General features: G+C 40.2%; 1 protein-coding gene across 1 annotated transcript; it reads right to left on the bottom strand.

Moving 5' to 3' along the window:
- Nucleotides 1-2,935: 2,935 nt before the first annotated feature.
- DUS2 (dihydrouridine synthase 2) lies at nt 2,936-17,195 on the bottom strand. The gene is made up of 16 exons (XM_072346750.1): nt 16,962-17,195; nt 16,167-16,300; nt 15,900-15,945; nt 14,687-14,778; nt 13,508-13,551; nt 12,589-12,649; nt 10,917-10,964; nt 10,627-10,692; nt 9,453-9,523; nt 8,943-9,029; nt 8,268-8,436; nt 7,519-7,640; nt 5,824-5,967; nt 5,218-5,305; nt 4,545-4,618; nt 2,936-3,440 (listed from the first exon to the last, which is right to left on the bottom strand). Exons 1-16 carry the CDS (start codon nt 17,050-17,052, stop codon nt 3,182-3,184), a joined length of 1,596 nt encoding a protein of 531 aa, XP_072202851.1. The 5' UTR covers nt 17,053-17,195; the 3' UTR covers nt 2,936-3,181.
- Between the last annotated feature and the right edge of the window lie 1,610 nt (nt 17,196-18,805).

The following is an 18,805-nucleotide window of genomic DNA, read 5'->3' as shown; positions in this document are numbered from 1 at the left end:
AATTCTAGAAGGAAAGCACTGTGCTAACAAAAGAAATTACTTTAAAACTAGCATTTGGAAGGGAATATGCACAGTGAATACAAATTGTCCTAACTGGAACAGCCTGAGATGAATAGAACGATGGATGTGGGGCAGGAAGTCACACATTAGCCATAAAATAATTAAGAAGAACGAAGACGTGTAACAGAAGACAAACATTAAGCAGGAACACTTTCATATGCAGGTACACACACAGCTGCAGCTTCCCCTTTTGATGCTGGTCAAGGGTGTCCAACATACATTCTGCCCTCTCGCCAATTGCCAGAATATACAGCACTTCTATAATTAGCACTGAATGCTCATTCCAACAGAGTGACTCTCACTCTCATTTTCACATGCTCTGACCGTTTGGCCTAGTTGTGCCCATCCAGAACAACAGCACAGACCGCTTCATCAATGTAATATGTTTATTTGTATATATTATTTGTATATGTATATATTTTTTGTATCATAAATTGAGATGATTAAATGCAAGCATCATGTAATAATCTAAATAATGATTTCAATATATGTTCTTATTAGAAAACAAAAATTAGAGAAACACATGATTTTTTTTTCACTATAAGGGTGATTGAACAGGTTGCAAGAAAAGTTGTGGCCTCACCTACACTGGAGGTACTCAAAACCCAGCTACACAAAGTCCTGAGAAACCTGCTCCTGTTGACCCGGCTTTGAGCGAGAGGAGTTAGATCTGACACCCTTTTCAAGATCAAACATTATACAATTCTATGATAATGAGATCTTGCAAGCCACACTGCTAGCAGGACGTAAAAAATTACTTTTTCCTCAATTATTCTATGATGGCACTAAACTAGCAATGAGCACAAGCCACCAGACAACATCAGTAGGAAAATGGCTACTACTTCGATTGCTGCTTAATGCTGCAAATTATTTTGCAGCTTTGGAATAAAATTCTAATACAAAAGCTGTATCAACTTCAAGTATGCTGAACTGTATATAGAGCAGTATACAAAATTAGTAAAGACTGCATAGATTTGCTAGAAATTACTCTATGATCTTAAGAGCAGACGTTTTAAAAATGAATGTATATCTATACTTATCTCTAGTGAGATATTGTTCTTCCACTACAAAAGAACAACATCATACTGGCACCGTCATTTAAGAAAAAGATTGTATATTTTAAATAGGAAGACTTTTGATGAATATCCTGAACACCCAAGCACTCTGCATTTTGCAAGTTTACACAGTACTCCAGAAACCAGGGCATGATATCCCTGCAATTTTGTCTTCAGACCAGAATTGATAACTTAAAGATGATGATAAATTGATTTTGATTAAGACCACCAGCATCACCAACAGCTACATACTGATGCAAATCAAGTCACATTTCAAGAAATCACACAGCCATACCTCATGGGTATTCAACACTTTGGCTTACCTGGGCCACACTGGGTGAAGAGAAACTGTCTGATGCTGCACATTATTTTGCTCCAAAAATAATGCCACTTATTGATTTCCATGGAAACTACAACAGATACAATGAGCTCAGCAACACTGTTTGATAGAGCAAATTTTCAGCTGCAAAACATCATTTTTCAACACAGTCACTACTATTAGCCCTGCATTTTCATCGGGGAGAACAGGACCCTGCATGCCATTCCCATAAGAGCCTGTATCAGCAGAAGCAACCCACTGTGTCACTGCACTCATATCCACTTGTTGGTCTGCATAAACATTCAGCAAGCATTGACAAATCTCAATGGGTGCCATATTTTCTGCATGGAGGAATTCAGTGACACACCTTTGCTCCATACACACTTCCCACAGCAGATGCCATTCTGCCAGACTGCCCCTCTGCTGCCATCTGTCACACAGCAACAACATGTAACGGGTACTGGCATGAAGATTCAACATCTACTACTGCAGCACCAACCTCTGCCTCTGACAACGTGAGCCAATTTTTGGCACTTCCCTCATAAAATATCTAATACAGTTAACAAAACATTTTAATGTTTAATTGTTTGTTAAAACATAAAAAAAAGGATATCAACAAAAGCATCCAGTGGGATATCTGACCTTGTTTTTGTGAAAATAGCACCTCAGTCTGGCTCAACGGCAGTGGTTTCAACTCTTTGTGAGGTCTCAAGGTGTTGGTCAGATTTCTGATGAAATTTCATTTTTCATTTCATTTTCGCATCCTTGAAAACAGTTGTTCACAAATACACACACTGCCAAAAGCAATAACATAAAGTGTGACTGTGTTCCCTTTCCTTGTCCTGGTTTCAGCCCACGTAGGGTTAACACTGCATCAACGTATTTGGTTGATGCTGAAGTATGGGTGTGCCAGCTGCCACCTGGATGGCACAGGGCAGAGGGCAGCTGCACTGCAAACCCTGGCAGGCTGCACGCAGCCCACAGGAGCAGGTTGGATGTGCCTGCCATACTTTAATGCCCGTACTGCTAGTAATATACACATAGACATTCAGTAGAATTTTCAAGCTTAAAAGTACAAAACAACTCAAAGTTAATTTGTTCAAATTATTCACAGCTACCAGGCTCAGCTCCAATTCCCCACTGGAAAATAAGTGTAGTACTAAAGACCAGGAAAGCGCGATTAATTCTTTTGTCACATTTCTGGAGAGTAAAATGTAGAAGTTAATCAAGAAGAAATGTTATTTTCATGCTTAGTGTTACTGTTTTCAAGTTCTCCTCTCTGCAAAATCCTTTTAGTCAGTATGATGGATGGAAGTGAAGCCTCAAGTCATACATGAAACTCATTTGACAAAACCATGCTTGCTTAGCAACTAACATTTTTGTACATTAGTTCCATAATGAATCCATCTGCTTACTGCTGCATTCAGACATCTCTTACCAGCATACCATCAATTTCTTAAAAGAAACAATAAAACCAATGACAAAGTAGCCTACAGAATATCTGATATTAAAAGAATTTATTGTTTGGGATAATATTCTCAATGTTTCCTAAAATCAGATTGCTAATTTATCCTGTCTGAAAGGCACCATGGGGATAGTGAGTGGTGAACAGTAAGTCTTACTGGCATTTTTCACAGCTGGGGGGTTTATCCATCTCAGAATCCAGACAAAATGTGAACAGCGAGATATACAAAGAGAAGCTAATTTCTAGCTTCTGTGTAGTTGCATGAAACCTCTGATCTCCACGTTACCGTTGCATCTTAGGCACATTCACGTCAGAACTTTCTTCAGCAAAATTAGCTTTTTTATGGGAAGGCTCAGCAAGATCTTTTCCATGGTCTCTGTTGTTCAAGTGCTCCTGGTCTTCCCTCCTGCACTCCTGGTCTTCCCTCTTGCGTTTGTTAATCAGGTGGTTTTCCCCCTCACACAGCTTTCCCTCTGGGACACCCAGTGTTCTCAGACAGACAATAGCTGCAGCCTGTTCTGCTAGTTTCTTTGACTTGTCCCTGAAGAGCAAGCAGACAGAGCATAGGTAAAAGTAGAAACTGAAGTCTCTGCACTGCCAAAACAATTACTTCCCCATCTCTGATGCAACATCGTGAAATAAACAGCATCTGTAGCCATGTCATTTTACAGCAGAAGAAAAAATAGCAGTTCCAGAAGTGATGTGAATATTGCTAGGTGTCAATGTTGATTTGCCTCCGCTGACAGAACAGTTGCATCTCAAACTCTTCATTTCAAAGGTCAGTATATGTTTGGCCCAAGTAGCTGCAGTCCTCAGATAAGCTGACTTTTGTAAATATGATCATTAAACAAAACTGAGTTTTGAATTATCACTTTCTGAAAAGACATTCAGGCCCAAATATCATCTCTGGTAGGTGTACAAGTTCACTGACACAAGCAGAAACTGTTCCATAATAATAAAGATTCTGTTAATTCCAAGGGGGACTTCAAATTAAATGTTTGTGAAATTCAGTATTTGAAATCCTTTTCTTCTCAAAATTTCATACCAGCTGAGCTTTGCTTCCTAAAGTCTCTGAACAGTAATCCCAGAAACACCGGTAATTGTTGTCTGCATTTATCCACTTTAAAGCATTCAATACTGAGGTTTAACTCTGTAGTTATATGAGGTTCAACTTAAGTGCAAATGCCTGAAGCCAATTGCAATATTAATAGATGATAACATATAATACTGTCATGTAACTTTAGAGCAGCGCTGGATGTAACTGTTGATCAACTGTGAGCTCTGAGTAGCCACTGAACTGTGTCTTCTACTTCACACAGACACCTAATCCTGACTTGGTATTGAGATCTGCTGCAGTGGCCGAAGACATTACCCCCATCAAATGTCTCCTCTGTCTCCCTTGGTTTGTTACTGGACTAAAATTGTGGACTAACATTAGGTGAATTAAGATATCATATAATAGTTCACTTGAATTTAGTCTCACGTCACATTTAATTCTCAGAAGTTTTTACTCCTTTCTCCCTCCCAGACGTAGCTTTAGGAGGTATCTTTTAGCTGATATTTACTAAAGTCACAGGAATAAACTTTTAAGCAACACTTCAGAAACAACTACAGAACAGCTACAAAAGCATTAAGAATAACTTACCACAGAGCTGATCTGTATTTTTGGTCAGCTACTGTTACCACTGAGCAGAACAGTCTATCTAGTGGTCTTTGAACCTGCAGAGGAAAAAGAAATAAAAGAGAGATGTGTCAAAAACAGTCACATTATACAGCAAAGACTGCCAAGGTTCCTTATTATTCTTGTCTTCACTCCCTTAAAATTACTGTAATTAATTCTAAAGCTTTAACCTCACATAATCAGGATTTTAAAAAGATTTGTCCAAACTTCAAATACTTATACAAGGAAAAAAAAAAACCAAAACAAAACACAATAATAAGTAATGACCCCAACCTAAATAAGCAGTTGCTCCTGTCCAGTTTAGTTCCTACTTTTAACAGTGTCCAGCAACAGAAGAAACCATTCTTAAACCAAGCCCTAAATTCACAGAAGTTAATGTATTTCAATCATGGACTTCTGTGCAATGACCTGTAATTGCAGCTACTTCTTTTACCTCTACAGAAACTGTTGTGTTTTTTCTCCCCTCATTTTTACATAATAAAATAAGCTGCCATTTTTTATATATATAAAATAATTTCTGAACCATCTTACTGAAGAGTAATACTGAGCTGGGAAACTGAATTTTTCAGAGCACCAAGTCTCAGAATAGCAATTTTACAAGAGAAAGAGGTTTGAAAAGGTCTTTTGATTGACTTACAGTCTCATAAACAGGCTGAGGATGCTTTTCTTTCCTACACCATTCCAGAAGATACATTTTTGGAGTAATCTGTGGTGGATATTCTCGCCTAGACAAAAACATTTGTGGTCAATAACTGTGCTTAAGAGTTTACTTAATAAGCAGAACTACTTTAAATCAGGTCAATAACTCAACAAAATCAGTGCTGCTCATTAGGTCACCTCTACCTGTTACTCTTTGTGGTTTACTTTTACAGCTCAAATTATGAGAAAAATGGCACTTCCTTGTTAGATAGTTCAAGAGACATGTCTAAAAACTCAACACCTTTTGTATATTCATATTTGTTTATGTACAGATGCTTGATTTTTTAATTGCTTAGCACTTCTAATAAATTACTGAGTCTCCGGATGCCTAAAACTGAAGAACATGTGAATATCATAACATTTAAATAGCACAGGAAGAAGAGTGATGCTACTGATTACTTAATTATGTGCACAAATTGCTTCATAAAAAGCACCACTCTGTAAATGCTGCTACGCAAATCGTTATTCTCTAAAAACTACAAAATATTGTTAAATTCATTTTACAAATGCAAGCCAGTAAAATAAAATAAGTTTGTATGCTTACTTGTCAAATCTAACAGCCATTTTTATTACATCTGGATCTTCCATCTGGTCATCTTCATCTTGCTTCTTAGTTTCCAGAGATGTTTTCTTAGCTTCAAAAAGTGCTGTTGTCTCTTCATAGAACTCGGACATTTCAAAGGCTTCACTATTGAAATAGAACTTCTTTGTATTAGAGATCAGATTATGGATCTTTTGTAAGCAATTATGATAAAATAAGTACAGAAAGCCATTGTTTTGAAATAGAGTATATATGTGCAGAATATCACACAAAAGCATAGCTATGTTCTAGACAGTGACTTTATGTTGTTTCTCCTTCTCATCAGACACACTTGAGATGCAAGTAGAAAAAAGTTACTATTTCTATCGCCGTATATTTAATTTACAATATGAAACTCCAGGCAGAATCTGAAATAAATATCTTGCAATATCTATCCAAGTTATTAGCTCAATCTGAGTATTTTCTGCAAGCTCCAATACACAGAAGGAAATTAAGATTTGAATCAATGACAACTGTCTCAAATCATATTAAATTCCACTGCATCTGCTCTGAAATACTGAGACTACTGATTTTCTACAGGTAACAAAGCCTGTATAGCACTGGAAAACTTACTTGCTGAATGTGATCAGAGTACTCAATGATACCAGGCTGTTCAACAACAAAATGCACTCTATCCACAAGACTATTTCCAATGCAGTAATTGGAAAAGTGTTGAAGGTGAACATGCTGTTACATAAATTCTTTCATCTGAAATGCAGCAGCCTTTGTCTTGAACTCAGTACTGAGGTTAAAATCTCATATGGCTGCAACACACCATCATCACCACAAGGCAGCAGCATTAGCATTTTTGTCTGACTATAAGCTCATCTTACATAACTCTTAAGTTATTCCTTTATCTGGATATTAACCAGCCAGTTTGAAACAACAGTTAGAAGGCTTTGAGTTTGCTGATGAAAACTGATTAAATCAATTTCTAAGAGGCTCTCTCCTATGCACACGCATTGCTTAAGCCAATTTTGCAACTCTTATTGCATCACACATATGAAACCTGCTTGTATTCAATTTTAGAATGCCCTAAAGAATCACTAGACAGTACATAAGCACCATAACTTTACCCTAGACCTTCGCCCAGTGCTGATGTGCATATACTATACCTCTGCTAATCGTCTGTTTAAAGGCCTGAATCATACTTAAGTTTCTTTCCTTTACATAATACACCTTACTATTAATTCACTAGAGAACACCACCATCCATTTGGTTATGATTTATTTGAAGTTGTAAAAGATTGCTTCCATTTTTGGTCTACACTGCAGATCTTCTAACCAAATCAGAAAACTACACACAAAAAAGAGCAACTTACTACAGTAAAATTCATTCAACATTGCAGAAATGAAACTAACTTGCAAAATATAAGTAATGTTTACAAGTTCCACTGCTCTTTTACGATTGATGGAGTCTGGCTCCTTTTACACATAAAATACAAATTAGCTGAAGGCTACATAGATAACTTCAGGGTTAAACCTTTTAACTCCTGAATATAGAGGAAACTTGAAAAAGGTCAGTGTACTGCATGCCTCAGCAAGTACACTTTTTTCCCCCCAACTTCTGAATGCCAGAAGTGACAGGTAGTGCTACAGACAGAACTAATTTGCAAGTCTGATACAGAATACAATTTCTGTTTCTGAAGCTCATGCTTACCAGATTTCCTGTGTGGACTGTGCTGCATGCAGCTTCTTACCCTGAGCAGTTTCCAACTGTTCTCTTAACATCTGACACAAACAATATTTTGTGTTGGTATAGTGGTTATCATACCTCACTGCCTGGGAAAGACAAAGTATATTAAAACATACCAAATTAATTTTTATTAGATAGTCTTCACATCTCTTGATGAATTTCAAAATCATTTTTGAAAAGCAAAACACAGCGTACAGTTTTCTCAATAACATATAAAGACTATTCATCTAACCTTGGCTTCCTGGCTGCTAAAAATTTGTGGCAGTATTCGTGGCAGTGGTAGGGAATTGACTTCAAAAAATGGAACAGCAAGTAGCCAATATTCCTTCACTTACCTGTTCAACATTAATTGCACTAATAACATCAAGAGAATCACCCTACTTATCATAGGCTTTCCAAATTGCTAGATGTTTTTGGATAGCCCTGGAAGCCTCACAAATGTTGCCAGGAAACCAGGGCTAAAGGAACAGGATGTAAGAAAAGAATAATTGGAAAAAAAAATAAGTTTTCTGAATGATTTCTGTAAATTATTTGCTGAACACAGTAAAACAGAAGCAGCAGTGGTTTACTTGCAGGACTCACATTATATGCTAGATGTTAAAATATTGCCAGAGTCTAAGTCTCTGAAAGTAAGAGGAACTAAGACACCGTATTAAGATTTGAACTAAATTATAAACAATGTTAACAAGGAAAATCTTCCAAAATATACATACATATTTGATGTAATCTTGCATGACTTCTTTCAAGGGGAAAGGACCTTCTTTTCTGAAGATAGATGGGTTCCACATTGCAGCACGAGCTATCATTACAGATGAGGCAGCGGTTGCTTTCTGGAAGGTCTCAATGTCTGTATATTCTTTGATGAAGTCATGAGATCCTCCACTACAAATGAACATCACTGTTACGGTCCAGAAAGTTTTAGTTGCTCTTCTATAAACTTTAACAGAGCCTTGCATTTTCAAATGTGAGATTACATTATTAATGCTGGCACTGTGTTCAGGGTATTATCTCAAAACTAAGAGGAAAAATGGGTCTGAGTTATGTTAATGATAGACCATTGAAACATCAATTACATCTTGATTACATCTTATTTTTTTTCATTATCTGCACATTTTCTCTTGAAGAAGATTTTTTTTTAAACAGAGATGGAAGATGGTTTGCATTTTAAACAAACATGCATGCTTCCATACAACCCTTAATGGACAGGGAAGACAAATAAATAAATAAATCACACTGACATTGTTTGAAAATGACACTTCATAAGTATTTCCCATCCTGTAACGTAAGTATTTGCCCCCACACGAAGAATCTCCCCCTTTCTTCTTCACTAGTGCATCTTCAGCTAGGTACAGGTGTATTGCAATAACCAGCTGATTATTCCAACCTACTTTGCTATTACTGGAATGGAGACTGCTTCAGATATGGCTTTGATCACATCACAGTGGACAGGGTGCTGAGGCCTCTCCTCCTTCTTCCTTTCCAACAAAGAAAAAAGACCAAAACATTCCTAAGGAAATTGTATGTATTTAAATCACAGCAGAACTAGCTGAAAAATCAATTTTAAATACTTATTATTGCTCATTTTGTTTTTTTTTCAAATGCAAACATACTTTAAATCAAATGCACTTAAAGTTATTGCTACTGTAACTCCATATTTTTAGACACAGCATTCAAGACAGTTTTATTTGGTTTTTATTGAACCTAAATTTCTAAGAAAATAGCAGTAAAGTTCATCAGCACTAAATGACTAGCTTGATTCTTAAAAATACTTCTTTAGCTAGCAGTTGAAATGAGAATTACATACTGTATGCAGAGTATATTCTAATCATATCTTACTGTGCGACATTTGCCAGCAAAGCGTAGCAAAGATGTAAAACTCTTGCCTGGAACAGATTTACCTTCCATGGACTGCAATGGCAGCAATACCAGTTTTTTCTATTCTCTTTACCAAATTCACAGTATCCTCAACCTGAGTGGTAGGAGAGAATGACACGATCTTAGTTCAAAGATACAAAACAGAAGCCAGAATCCTTTTATTTCAGTAAGAGACACATGATTCCCATTCCCAGCAACTGAACATGTACTCAAACAGATTTTCAAAACTCATAGGAAGAGAAGGTACATATCACCTTTAAAACATGTGTTTAAAACCACATATCTTCACAATATTCCTCAGTTACATTTTAGAAAAGACATTGACAATATAAAAATGCAACTGTTCTATAAAAATAACTCCTGCCACAATTCTCTTGAAATGAATGACTTCACCCAAGAATCCACCTATAAAAAGTCATTCTGAAGTTGCGACAGAAGTTTTGCTTCTGGGAAAGATTACAAATCTCCTCACATAAGCTAGCAATTTTAGCGCTCAATCTATCAATTCCTAAATACAATTTCTGCAGCCTTTTCAATTCAGGTATCATTTGTAACTATTGCTGCCTTTGCACATACATGTAATCAGGAGTCAAGAAACAAAGCTCCTTGTTGCACAGAATACGAGCAGTTTCTAGAGCACAGTTACAACTCTAAACACAATTTCAGTAGTGAAATCTTCACTGTTAAGATGAATGCTGGAAGTTGGAGGACTAACACTAGCACTCTGGCTTCGCCACTCATTTAAATCTCATGCAGACTGTCACTGCATTCAAAGGTTATCACACTGTGGCTGCATATATCTATTACTTCCCATCAGTTCCACACATAGCAACCTTCAACAATAACCATATGCTCTTCCTTTTTATTTTCCGGTCAGTGCTTACCAATCAGCAAAGCCTTTGAGATTAACTAAGTAGGTTACAATAAACAAGACTAAAATCCATGATTATAGAAATATCCCTATTCAGAATTCAGTAGAATAAGACCATGTGTAAGCATCTAATGTTTTCTACTTTCTTGAGTTTTGGAAATACAGGAGAAAAGTTGAGCACTCCAAACAATTATAATTCCAAATGCTACCTCACAAAAGCAAGTAAAAAACATCAGTTTATTCGAATTCCATATACTGGAACTCATTTTTAAGTCACAGAATTAAACTAAAGTAAAGCATTTAAGCGTAACAATTAATGTTCTTACTGAGGGCAAAATGCGGATTTTGCAGGTTACTGGCTTACAAATTCCTTTAACAAGAGTAGTCAGTATCTGGAGGGGGAAGACAAAAATGTGATTACAGAAGTGACATGAACAAAACTTTCCTTACTTCAAAATGCAATTAAATTAAAACAGTTTAACATCTGAGGCTCTCTAAAGAACCTCACATACTTAAGAAACACACACAATCATTAACTGAGTGCATCGTTTTATCTGATAGATAAAAAGACCCAATACTGCTTTTAAGAAAAATGCTAAACACTGATAATACTTACAGACTCTATTTTGTCAGGATCAGATAGAAGTGCTGCCCCCATACCTCCCTGAGAAAATACATAGAAATGGTGACACTAGGAACATGAGAAACACAGACACTTCTCAACTTGATTATTTCATCTAATAGCAGACCACAGCAAAAATACTGCGGTGCTCATTAAACAAAGAAAGTATAAAATGGAGAAATCTGAAATGCAGGAGCATTAGAGAACAGCTTGGTGAAACGCGTTTCCTGGAATAGTACCAGGATAATGAAGCAGTAATTCAGGGCACCAACTTGCTCCCATTACATCAAAGAGAAAACAGATTTCAAAAAGCCACTTCTAGCATTGTAATCATCTAGTTCCTACTTATTAAGTGACAGCACAGCATTTGGGATATATTGCTTGAGCATTACACATCATGTTTGCAGAGTTTTGTTATCATTAGTTCCTGCCTACACGCTGCAAACTTAGTTTTCGTGGACCTGTTTTTCTAAGTGACTGTATTAAACACATTATGAACACTTTATTAATTCAATGTTTTGGCTGTTCTTTCAGCACTGTCTCACCTGCAAGCATAGATCTAAGGACCAATAGGCAGATATAACAAGTTAAAGATTGTATGAACTTTTTTTGATCCAATATTACTGGTGAAAAATAACCATTCACAAGCATATGAATTTTCAATCTTCCATCCTAATAAAGGATGGGTGTTTTGTTCTTACTTATGATTCTGTGGAAGAACAAAGTCGTCTTTCATGTAATTAGTTTCAGTACAGAAGAAAGTAATAAAGGCTAAATAAAACAGTAGCAGAAACATTACCAGATATTATGAATTTAATGGCATGTTGTCAACATGACAACTACAGCCCCTTGGTGTAGCTACTGGACAGATCAGTACAATGGGAAAGGCATTACAACACAGGTTGTTCTAAAACTTCATGTAGCCTCTATCTCTTTAAGATCTAGAATAAGCCCTTTCCCTATTCAAGTAGCTTAATTAAGAAACAAATTCCATTACTGGAAAATATAATTCACTTAAACAATATTTCTTTTTCTCTTGACTTAAAAAGTGTAAAAGGAGAATAAGAGATCTGTACAATGTCATGGCATCATGCAAGCTATGGGCATATTTGGCAGCAGCAGGTTTGGCCATCACTATTCCTTGTTTTAACAACACTGCATTTTACAGCCAGATATTTCAATTGGCTATGTCTATTTGTGCACCAGATACAATAAACTAGCACCAAATTCTATTTTGAGGATGGAAAGAATGGTTTACTTGGTCCATGTGCAACTTGGTTTAACAGAAGAAAATATCCAAGTTCTACAAAAGCTTAGACTGATAAAAGGAAGTAGGGAAGACTTCAAGTCTTTGTTTGTCTTTTTGCCTTAAGAAAAGGACACTAAAAGCTTCCAGATAGAAAGAAGTGCTAACATAGAATTAGGAAAGGAAAGTATTAATTATGTGAATATATTATCATCTCTCCTTAAAGGACAAAGCATTATAGCTCCACTTGACAGTTCCAAATACTAAAAATGCCAGCAATACAAAGACCAGAAGACACAGTTTACACATAACAGCCAGGCTTATTCCCTATGATGAAGCTTTGAGTCTTCTGAACTGGGAGTCTTTTCTATAGAAGGTATCAACAAGAAAAAGATTTAAGAATAATCAAAACCCACTTGCCTTAGTAGAATATTCTTTTGGACAGCCCATATTGATATCAATACCAGCTACATCACTTTCCCTGAAACAGGAGAAAGGAGAAAAATGTATTTCAGCATACTAGAACAACAATTAGGAAATAGATACCTTGCCAGGAAGCCTATTTCATTATTATAAGGCTTAAATGTAAATTTAAGGTTCACTTTTTGTTTGAACTTATGAACTTTCAGCTTCTCATTTATATATGTACTTAAACAGCAGTCTGAAAACCAGTCTAAGTGTTTCAATGAGCAGTGCAGAAGCTGCAAATGCTCATCTTAATGTGTTTATCTAGAATTAAGTGATACAAACCACATTCACCACCAAATTCACCAGTGTCAACAAAAAGCCTTATGGAAGTTCCATCTATTTAAAATGGAGACTTAAAAACACCTTTCAAAACGTTTGAGATGCACTTTATATCACTGCACAGTATTTTACTAGAGGTTTCAAACAACAAAAAAATAGGAGTCATTTGCAGGCATATTGCCCTTATTAGCAAGTGTGTATTATTCACAGAATTCCATATTGGAAAGATCAAGGACAAACCCACTGCACTAAAGTAGTGCTATTCAATCCCTGCATAGAAATCATGTAGCTGCTATTTGGAGTACGAATTGTTTTAAGTTGTAGTCTACATTGTCGCACTATCAATCACCAAGACTTTAATCAGTACTACCCTACACTGTTCAGCTCCAAGAAAAAAAACCCTTTTCTTGAACCTGTCAAGGGTCCTATCAAGACCCACCTCCATCCTTTGAATCACTTCGATTTGCCTTCCAGAACATTTCTTCTCTAAAGCAAATCCCTCCCAAAACAAACAAAGAGCAGCCACCACCACTACTACCAACAACAAAACTACAAAGCCAGTGCAGGAATGGGGTGAGAGTAGATGACTTACACAAGCTTAGCTACTGCCAAGGCTCTTTCAGCATCTGCTGAACCCTGTTGATAAGAGCATATAATTACAAAATAGCATCAAGTGAATTAAAAAGTTCACTTCCACATGTGTAAAACTATATTTGCTCTAAACATTTAATACAGTGTAAAAGAGATCCTTTCACAGCACAACAGATAGCAAAGCCATTTAGCTTAAGCACGTCACCCAGTGAATGATAAAAAGTAATACAAAAAGAAACTGAGAAATCAGTTATCTTTCCTAACCTACAACAGTATCAAATATTCTCAGCCTATCACAACTGGATATTCACCCTGTTCTCAACAATTTCCACCCTTAAGGAGTCATAGCCTCTATATACAGCTTATTCCAGAGTTATCATTACCACTGAAGAACGTCTTTTTTCATTGCCTAATGCAGCCTCCCTCCTCCATCAATTTAGGCATCATTAAGGAACATCCTAATAATACTCTCTTAGACAGAATAAACACTATCATTTATTTTAGTCTTTCCATTGAGGCTGCTCACAGTGCAAGATTAAAGCATGTGACCAAGCATCACTGTAATTCATTGCTGGTATGTATATGTTTAGAAATTGTAAGGTGGAATGATACAAAGACGGTAACAAAGATGAGAACAGATATTCAGAAGGTTATTTGTGAGGAAAAAACTCACCAATATGGATGCCTTCACTGGGAAATGCTGAGGCAGTCTCCACCAAGGAGCAATCTCCAAGAGATGCTGCTTTAGTGGTGGTCAGCCCTTAAATGAGGTCTAGAGGAGGTGGAGTCAAGCTTCACCCCTTCCGGGAGCACAGCTAAATTACTCTCACCTGTGCTCCCACAGCTAACCAGGCATTTGCCTCAGCTGATTAATCAGAGGTTCAGGCTGTGATTACCAATTTGCCATTCAGAAATACAATAAATATACTGATTACAAAAACAGGATCTCTTCAGAGAGCACAGAATTCACCCTAATCCCTTTTTCTGAACTTACACAGCAGCACGTTAACTGCATGTGTACCAACAGTTTAAAAATATCGCAACAAATTATGCAAAATTTTATCCTCATCTGAAGCATCATAGAATAGATGGTCTGTAATATAGAGTTCTTCTGGACTTAGATTAAAACTGTTAATTAGCACTACCTTGTTTAGGAGAGTACCTGCTTTTGTTTTCTTACCATTTGAAAGATGACACGGTGCCTCTCCCTCTCACAAGTTCTGAAAACAACTCTTTCATTTGGTGCAACAAAGTCTACTGTTTCAAGTACTTCTACATGAAGTGAGAAACATAAAACAGACAAGTAATGTATAAATGTAACCATAAAGGAAGTCACGCCTATACAATTTGCATATGAGCAAAAGGCTATCAAGCAAAACTTCCATGAACAGCACAAGCAGTGGCAACTGATCTTCCCTAAAGCAGTACATTTCTTGCAAATTGCAGATTCCATTACCGGGTACTCCCAAATTACCTCCCAACTTGTTTGTAGGGGGAGCAATAGCCGGAATGAATGTAACACTACAGTTTTCAGAAAGGTAAGAATTGAATGTGGACTTATGGTTGACTTCTACTCCTTGACAGGGACGCTACAAAAAGCTGTTTCTCATCTCACTCAGCTGTTGTAAAACTTATAAAGGTCTTTTAAGAACTTGCCTGTGAAAATCATGTTATGCCAAATCTAGGCCCCAGACCTGAAGTTAAGGAAAGAATGACAGTAAGATCTCAAACGCATTGCTTCCTTATTACACTGGACTTAAAAGCAAATACATTATAGTGCTACCAACAGGTAATACTTATACAGACTCTTGATCACAACCTGTCCCTACTGAAGTCCAAATGAACGTGTTTCTTGGCCACTGCAGTGGGCTCATATAAGGTTTTAGTTGCAGGAGGGGTTGTGGCTGTGAGCTGAGCCCAGCACCGCTCCCTTCACCTGCATACCCAATGACCTAAGCACTGTGAAAAAGTTTAACAGAAAACTCATTGAATCCCTGCAACAGCTTAATTCAATGGTGAGGTTTTTCTTCCTGTGCAGCAGAAGGTAGAGAAGAACTGTGTGTTAGGATCCCAGAACATAAAAATACATTAACGTGTTACTAATGATTAACTCTGTCCTCTAAAAAGATTTGTGGTTTCCGTGAGGGGCACCAGCTGAACAACTGAAGTGCCTGAAGAAATAGAAATGAGAGTCTGAAACTGTACAGAAACTTACAGGTGTAAGAATGGCACTTCAAAAGTTGACTTCAAAGTTCTACAAACTGCTTAGAGGGATTATAGATATCTGCACCTCACTGTGATCGCTGTAAGGTTACTTCAGCAAATGCCTTTCTCTTGAATAATAATAAAAAAAGAATGCTTACAGGTATTAACAACAGAAATGCCACGCTTACCATTTACAACTCTCTTACACTGCATCATCTTTATGTCAATCAGCTCCTGAGAACAAGGGGGGGAAGAATCTTAATGAGATACAAGCCATCCAGCTGTCGACAGTTCTCTGTTTTATTAAATAATAATAACGATTAAAAGTAGAACAAAGTGAATGAAGCGAAGCATTGTGCTCGACATTGCGACCCGCAGCCACGTCCCCAGGTTCTCCATCCCACGTTCCCTTACCCTGCCGGCAGTAACCGAGTCCCCAGGCATCCCGCTCGTACCTCACAGTACACGATGTCTGCGCCGTAGTCCAGCGCGAGAAGCCGCATTGGCAGCGTTCCCACACGCACCATGGGGGCCAGGATGTTCTTTCCCCTGAAGCACAGCGGTGTGTTCACTGTCATTCTGCTGCTGTCTGAAACAGAGAAAGCGAGGCGGGTTGAGGCCGCCGCCTGAGGTACAGCCCCACGCGCTCACCTTCCTCGCGCGGCGCTGGCTGGGCGGGTCGCTGGGTCGTGACGTCATCAGACCGCGCCGCCGCAAATCACGTGGGGGTGGCCATGGTTCTGAGGAGCGGCGGGGCGGCCGCGGTCCGGGCGGCGGGCGCGCAGCCCCCCGACAACGTGGTGCGCATCCCTTGGGCGCTGCGGATGCGCCTGCAGCGGGGCGAGCGGGGCCGGCAGCGCGGGCAGAGACGGACCGTAGAGGTGCGGCCCGGTAAACTGCTGCTACGGAGCCGGCGGCCGGAGCTGAACCAGCCCCGCTGGCAGACGGTGGGGCGCTGGGAGAGACCGCAGCTGGTGTCGGCGGGCTGGAAGCACAGGAAGGCGCGTGGGGACTATTTCCAGCTCGAGGCCGTCCAGGACGCGGCCCCCGCCCTGAGGGAGCCGCAGCCCGAGGCGGGGCAGGGCCCGCTTTTCGCGGAGATGGGGCTGCGGCCGGCCCTGCTGACCGCCCTGCAGCACCTCTCTATCGGCCGCCCCACGGCGGTGCAGCGCCTCGCCATCCCCGCCCTGCGCCGGGGTCGCAGCGCCGTGTGCGCCGCCGAGACGGGTAGCGGCAAGACGCTGGCCTACCTGCTGCCGCTGCTCGACCGGCTGCTGACCCGCCCCGCCGCTCCGGAGCCGGCCGTGGAGAAGTCCGAGGGGTCGGCGCCGCGGCAGGCATCGCCCCGCGGGTTGGTGGTGCTGCCGTCGCGGGAGCTGGTGGCGCAGGTGGGCGCGGTGGCGGAAGCGCTGTGCCGCCCGGCGGGGCTGCTGGTGCGCGGGTTGACAGGCGGCGGCGCCGCGGGAGGACTGAGGCGGCAGCTGCGGGCGCCGCCGCCGGGAGCCGCCGTGCTGCTGGGCACCCCGGGGGCGCTGCGGACCGCGCTGCGGCGCCGCTTCCTGGTCCTCGGGCGGCTGCGCTGGGTGGTGCTGGACGAGGCGGACGCGCTGATAGACGACGAATCCTTCGCCACGCCGCTGGAAGAGGTCCTGGCGCACGCCCCGCTTGCCGCGGGTGCCCCCGGGCCGGCCGGCCCCGGGGATGAGAGGACCCAGGTGGTGGTGGTGGGGGCCACCTTCCCTACCGGGCTGAGCCAGATGCTTGCGAGGTTTGTCGACGTGGACTGCTTTGTCAACCTCAGCACCCAGAGCTTGCACCGCCTGCCTTCACACGTCCAGCAGAAATTTGTCCGTCTCAAAGGTCAGGACAAGCTGCCTGAACTGCTGCAGCTCCTCAAGGAGCGCTCGGCGTCCAGTGGGGCTGTACTCGTCTTCTGCAACAGCGCCAGCACCGTCAACTGGCTGGGCTATATGCTGGATGACCACAAAATCAAGCACCTGAGGTTACAGGGACAGATGTTGGCAGCTGCCAGAGCTGGCATCTTTGCCTCCTTTCAGAAGGGAGATGTGTCTGTCCTTGTGTGCACTGACCTTGCCTCGCGGGGACTGGACACTAGCAGCGTGCAGCTCGTGGTCAACTACGACTTCCCAAACACCCTTCAGGATTACCTACACCGCGTGGGGCGTGTGGGCCGAGTTGGAAGCAAGATGCCCGGAGCTGTGGTTAGCTTTGTAACCCATCGGTGGGATGTGGACCTGGTGCGGAAAATAGAAACTGCTGCCCGGAAAAGGGCAGGTCTTCCAGGCATGGATGCATCTATTAATGAACCTCCACCTAAAGCAGGTTGATTGAAGTTGCCAAGTGGTAATAAATTGAGTAGGGGCTAAATTGATTCCATTACGACACAACAAGAAAGTGCGTGAGGTGGGCTGAAATTAAATGAATTGAGTTTCAGAACAGGATGATCTGGCTAACTTTGTGCACTGCTCTGGAAGCTGCAATAGTCATTTCCAGAGGCATCTCAATTCACAAGTGTTCCTCCTGTTCTGTTACATTTCAGTGTTCCTCATCACTAGCAGCTAAACGTTGTTAAAAATGTCTACTGGCAGGAGTAAAGAAATTATCTTCCCAACTTTGTTGCAGCTTTGACCCAATTTTAGTTACGTGGTGGAAATGCAAAATGACAAATTATATTGAATTTTTTTTTCTTTATAGCAGCTCATTCAGAGAATCATAGACCAGATGCCTCTAAAGATGGATGAGAAACTGTACAATAAAACTGAGGGTTTTTTCAGGCTTTGATGTTTTTCACTGAGAATAAACATTGATGCTACTTTATTGTATTAAAAAAGGCATTGAGTGATACATAAATGTGCAGTTACTGACTTCTAGTGTCCTCCCTCCTGAGGTGGCTGGTGATAATGGCTTTCCCAGTTTCATGTGTAGCTGACCTTTCAGCTGTAGTATTTTGCTCTGCTACCTGCGGTTCCCAGCTAAATAACATGACTGAGTTCTAAACCACTCTGCCTCTTCTCAGGTAACATTTGATTCCGGGGAGAAAATAACCCTAAAGAAGTTAAAATGATACCACATA

This window comes from Excalfactoria chinensis, chromosome 11 (genome assembly GCF_039878825.1).
Source record: "Excalfactoria chinensis isolate bCotChi1 chromosome 11, bCotChi1.hap2, whole genome shotgun sequence".
NCBI lineage: Eukaryota > Metazoa > Chordata > Aves > Galliformes > Phasianidae > Excalfactoria > Excalfactoria chinensis.
This window is presented reverse-complemented; position numbering and strand designations above follow the sequence as displayed.

Excerpts from the sequence above, each read along its gene's own strand:
- DUS2 (XM_072346750.1), bottom strand. The coding sequence starts at position 17,052 with ATGCCTGCCGCGGCGCCGACCCCTCGGACTTCTCCACGGCCGGCTCCG. Across the intron at positions 16,301-16,961 it reads CGGTCGAGCAGCGGCAGCAG|ACAGCAGCAGAATGACAGTG; the intron begins GTAGGCCAGCGT and ends TCTCTGTTTCAG. Across the intron at positions 13,552-14,686 it reads ACCGTGTCATCTTTCAAATG|GGTTCAGCAGATGCTGAAAG; the intron begins GTAAGAAAACAA and ends TCTTATCAACAG.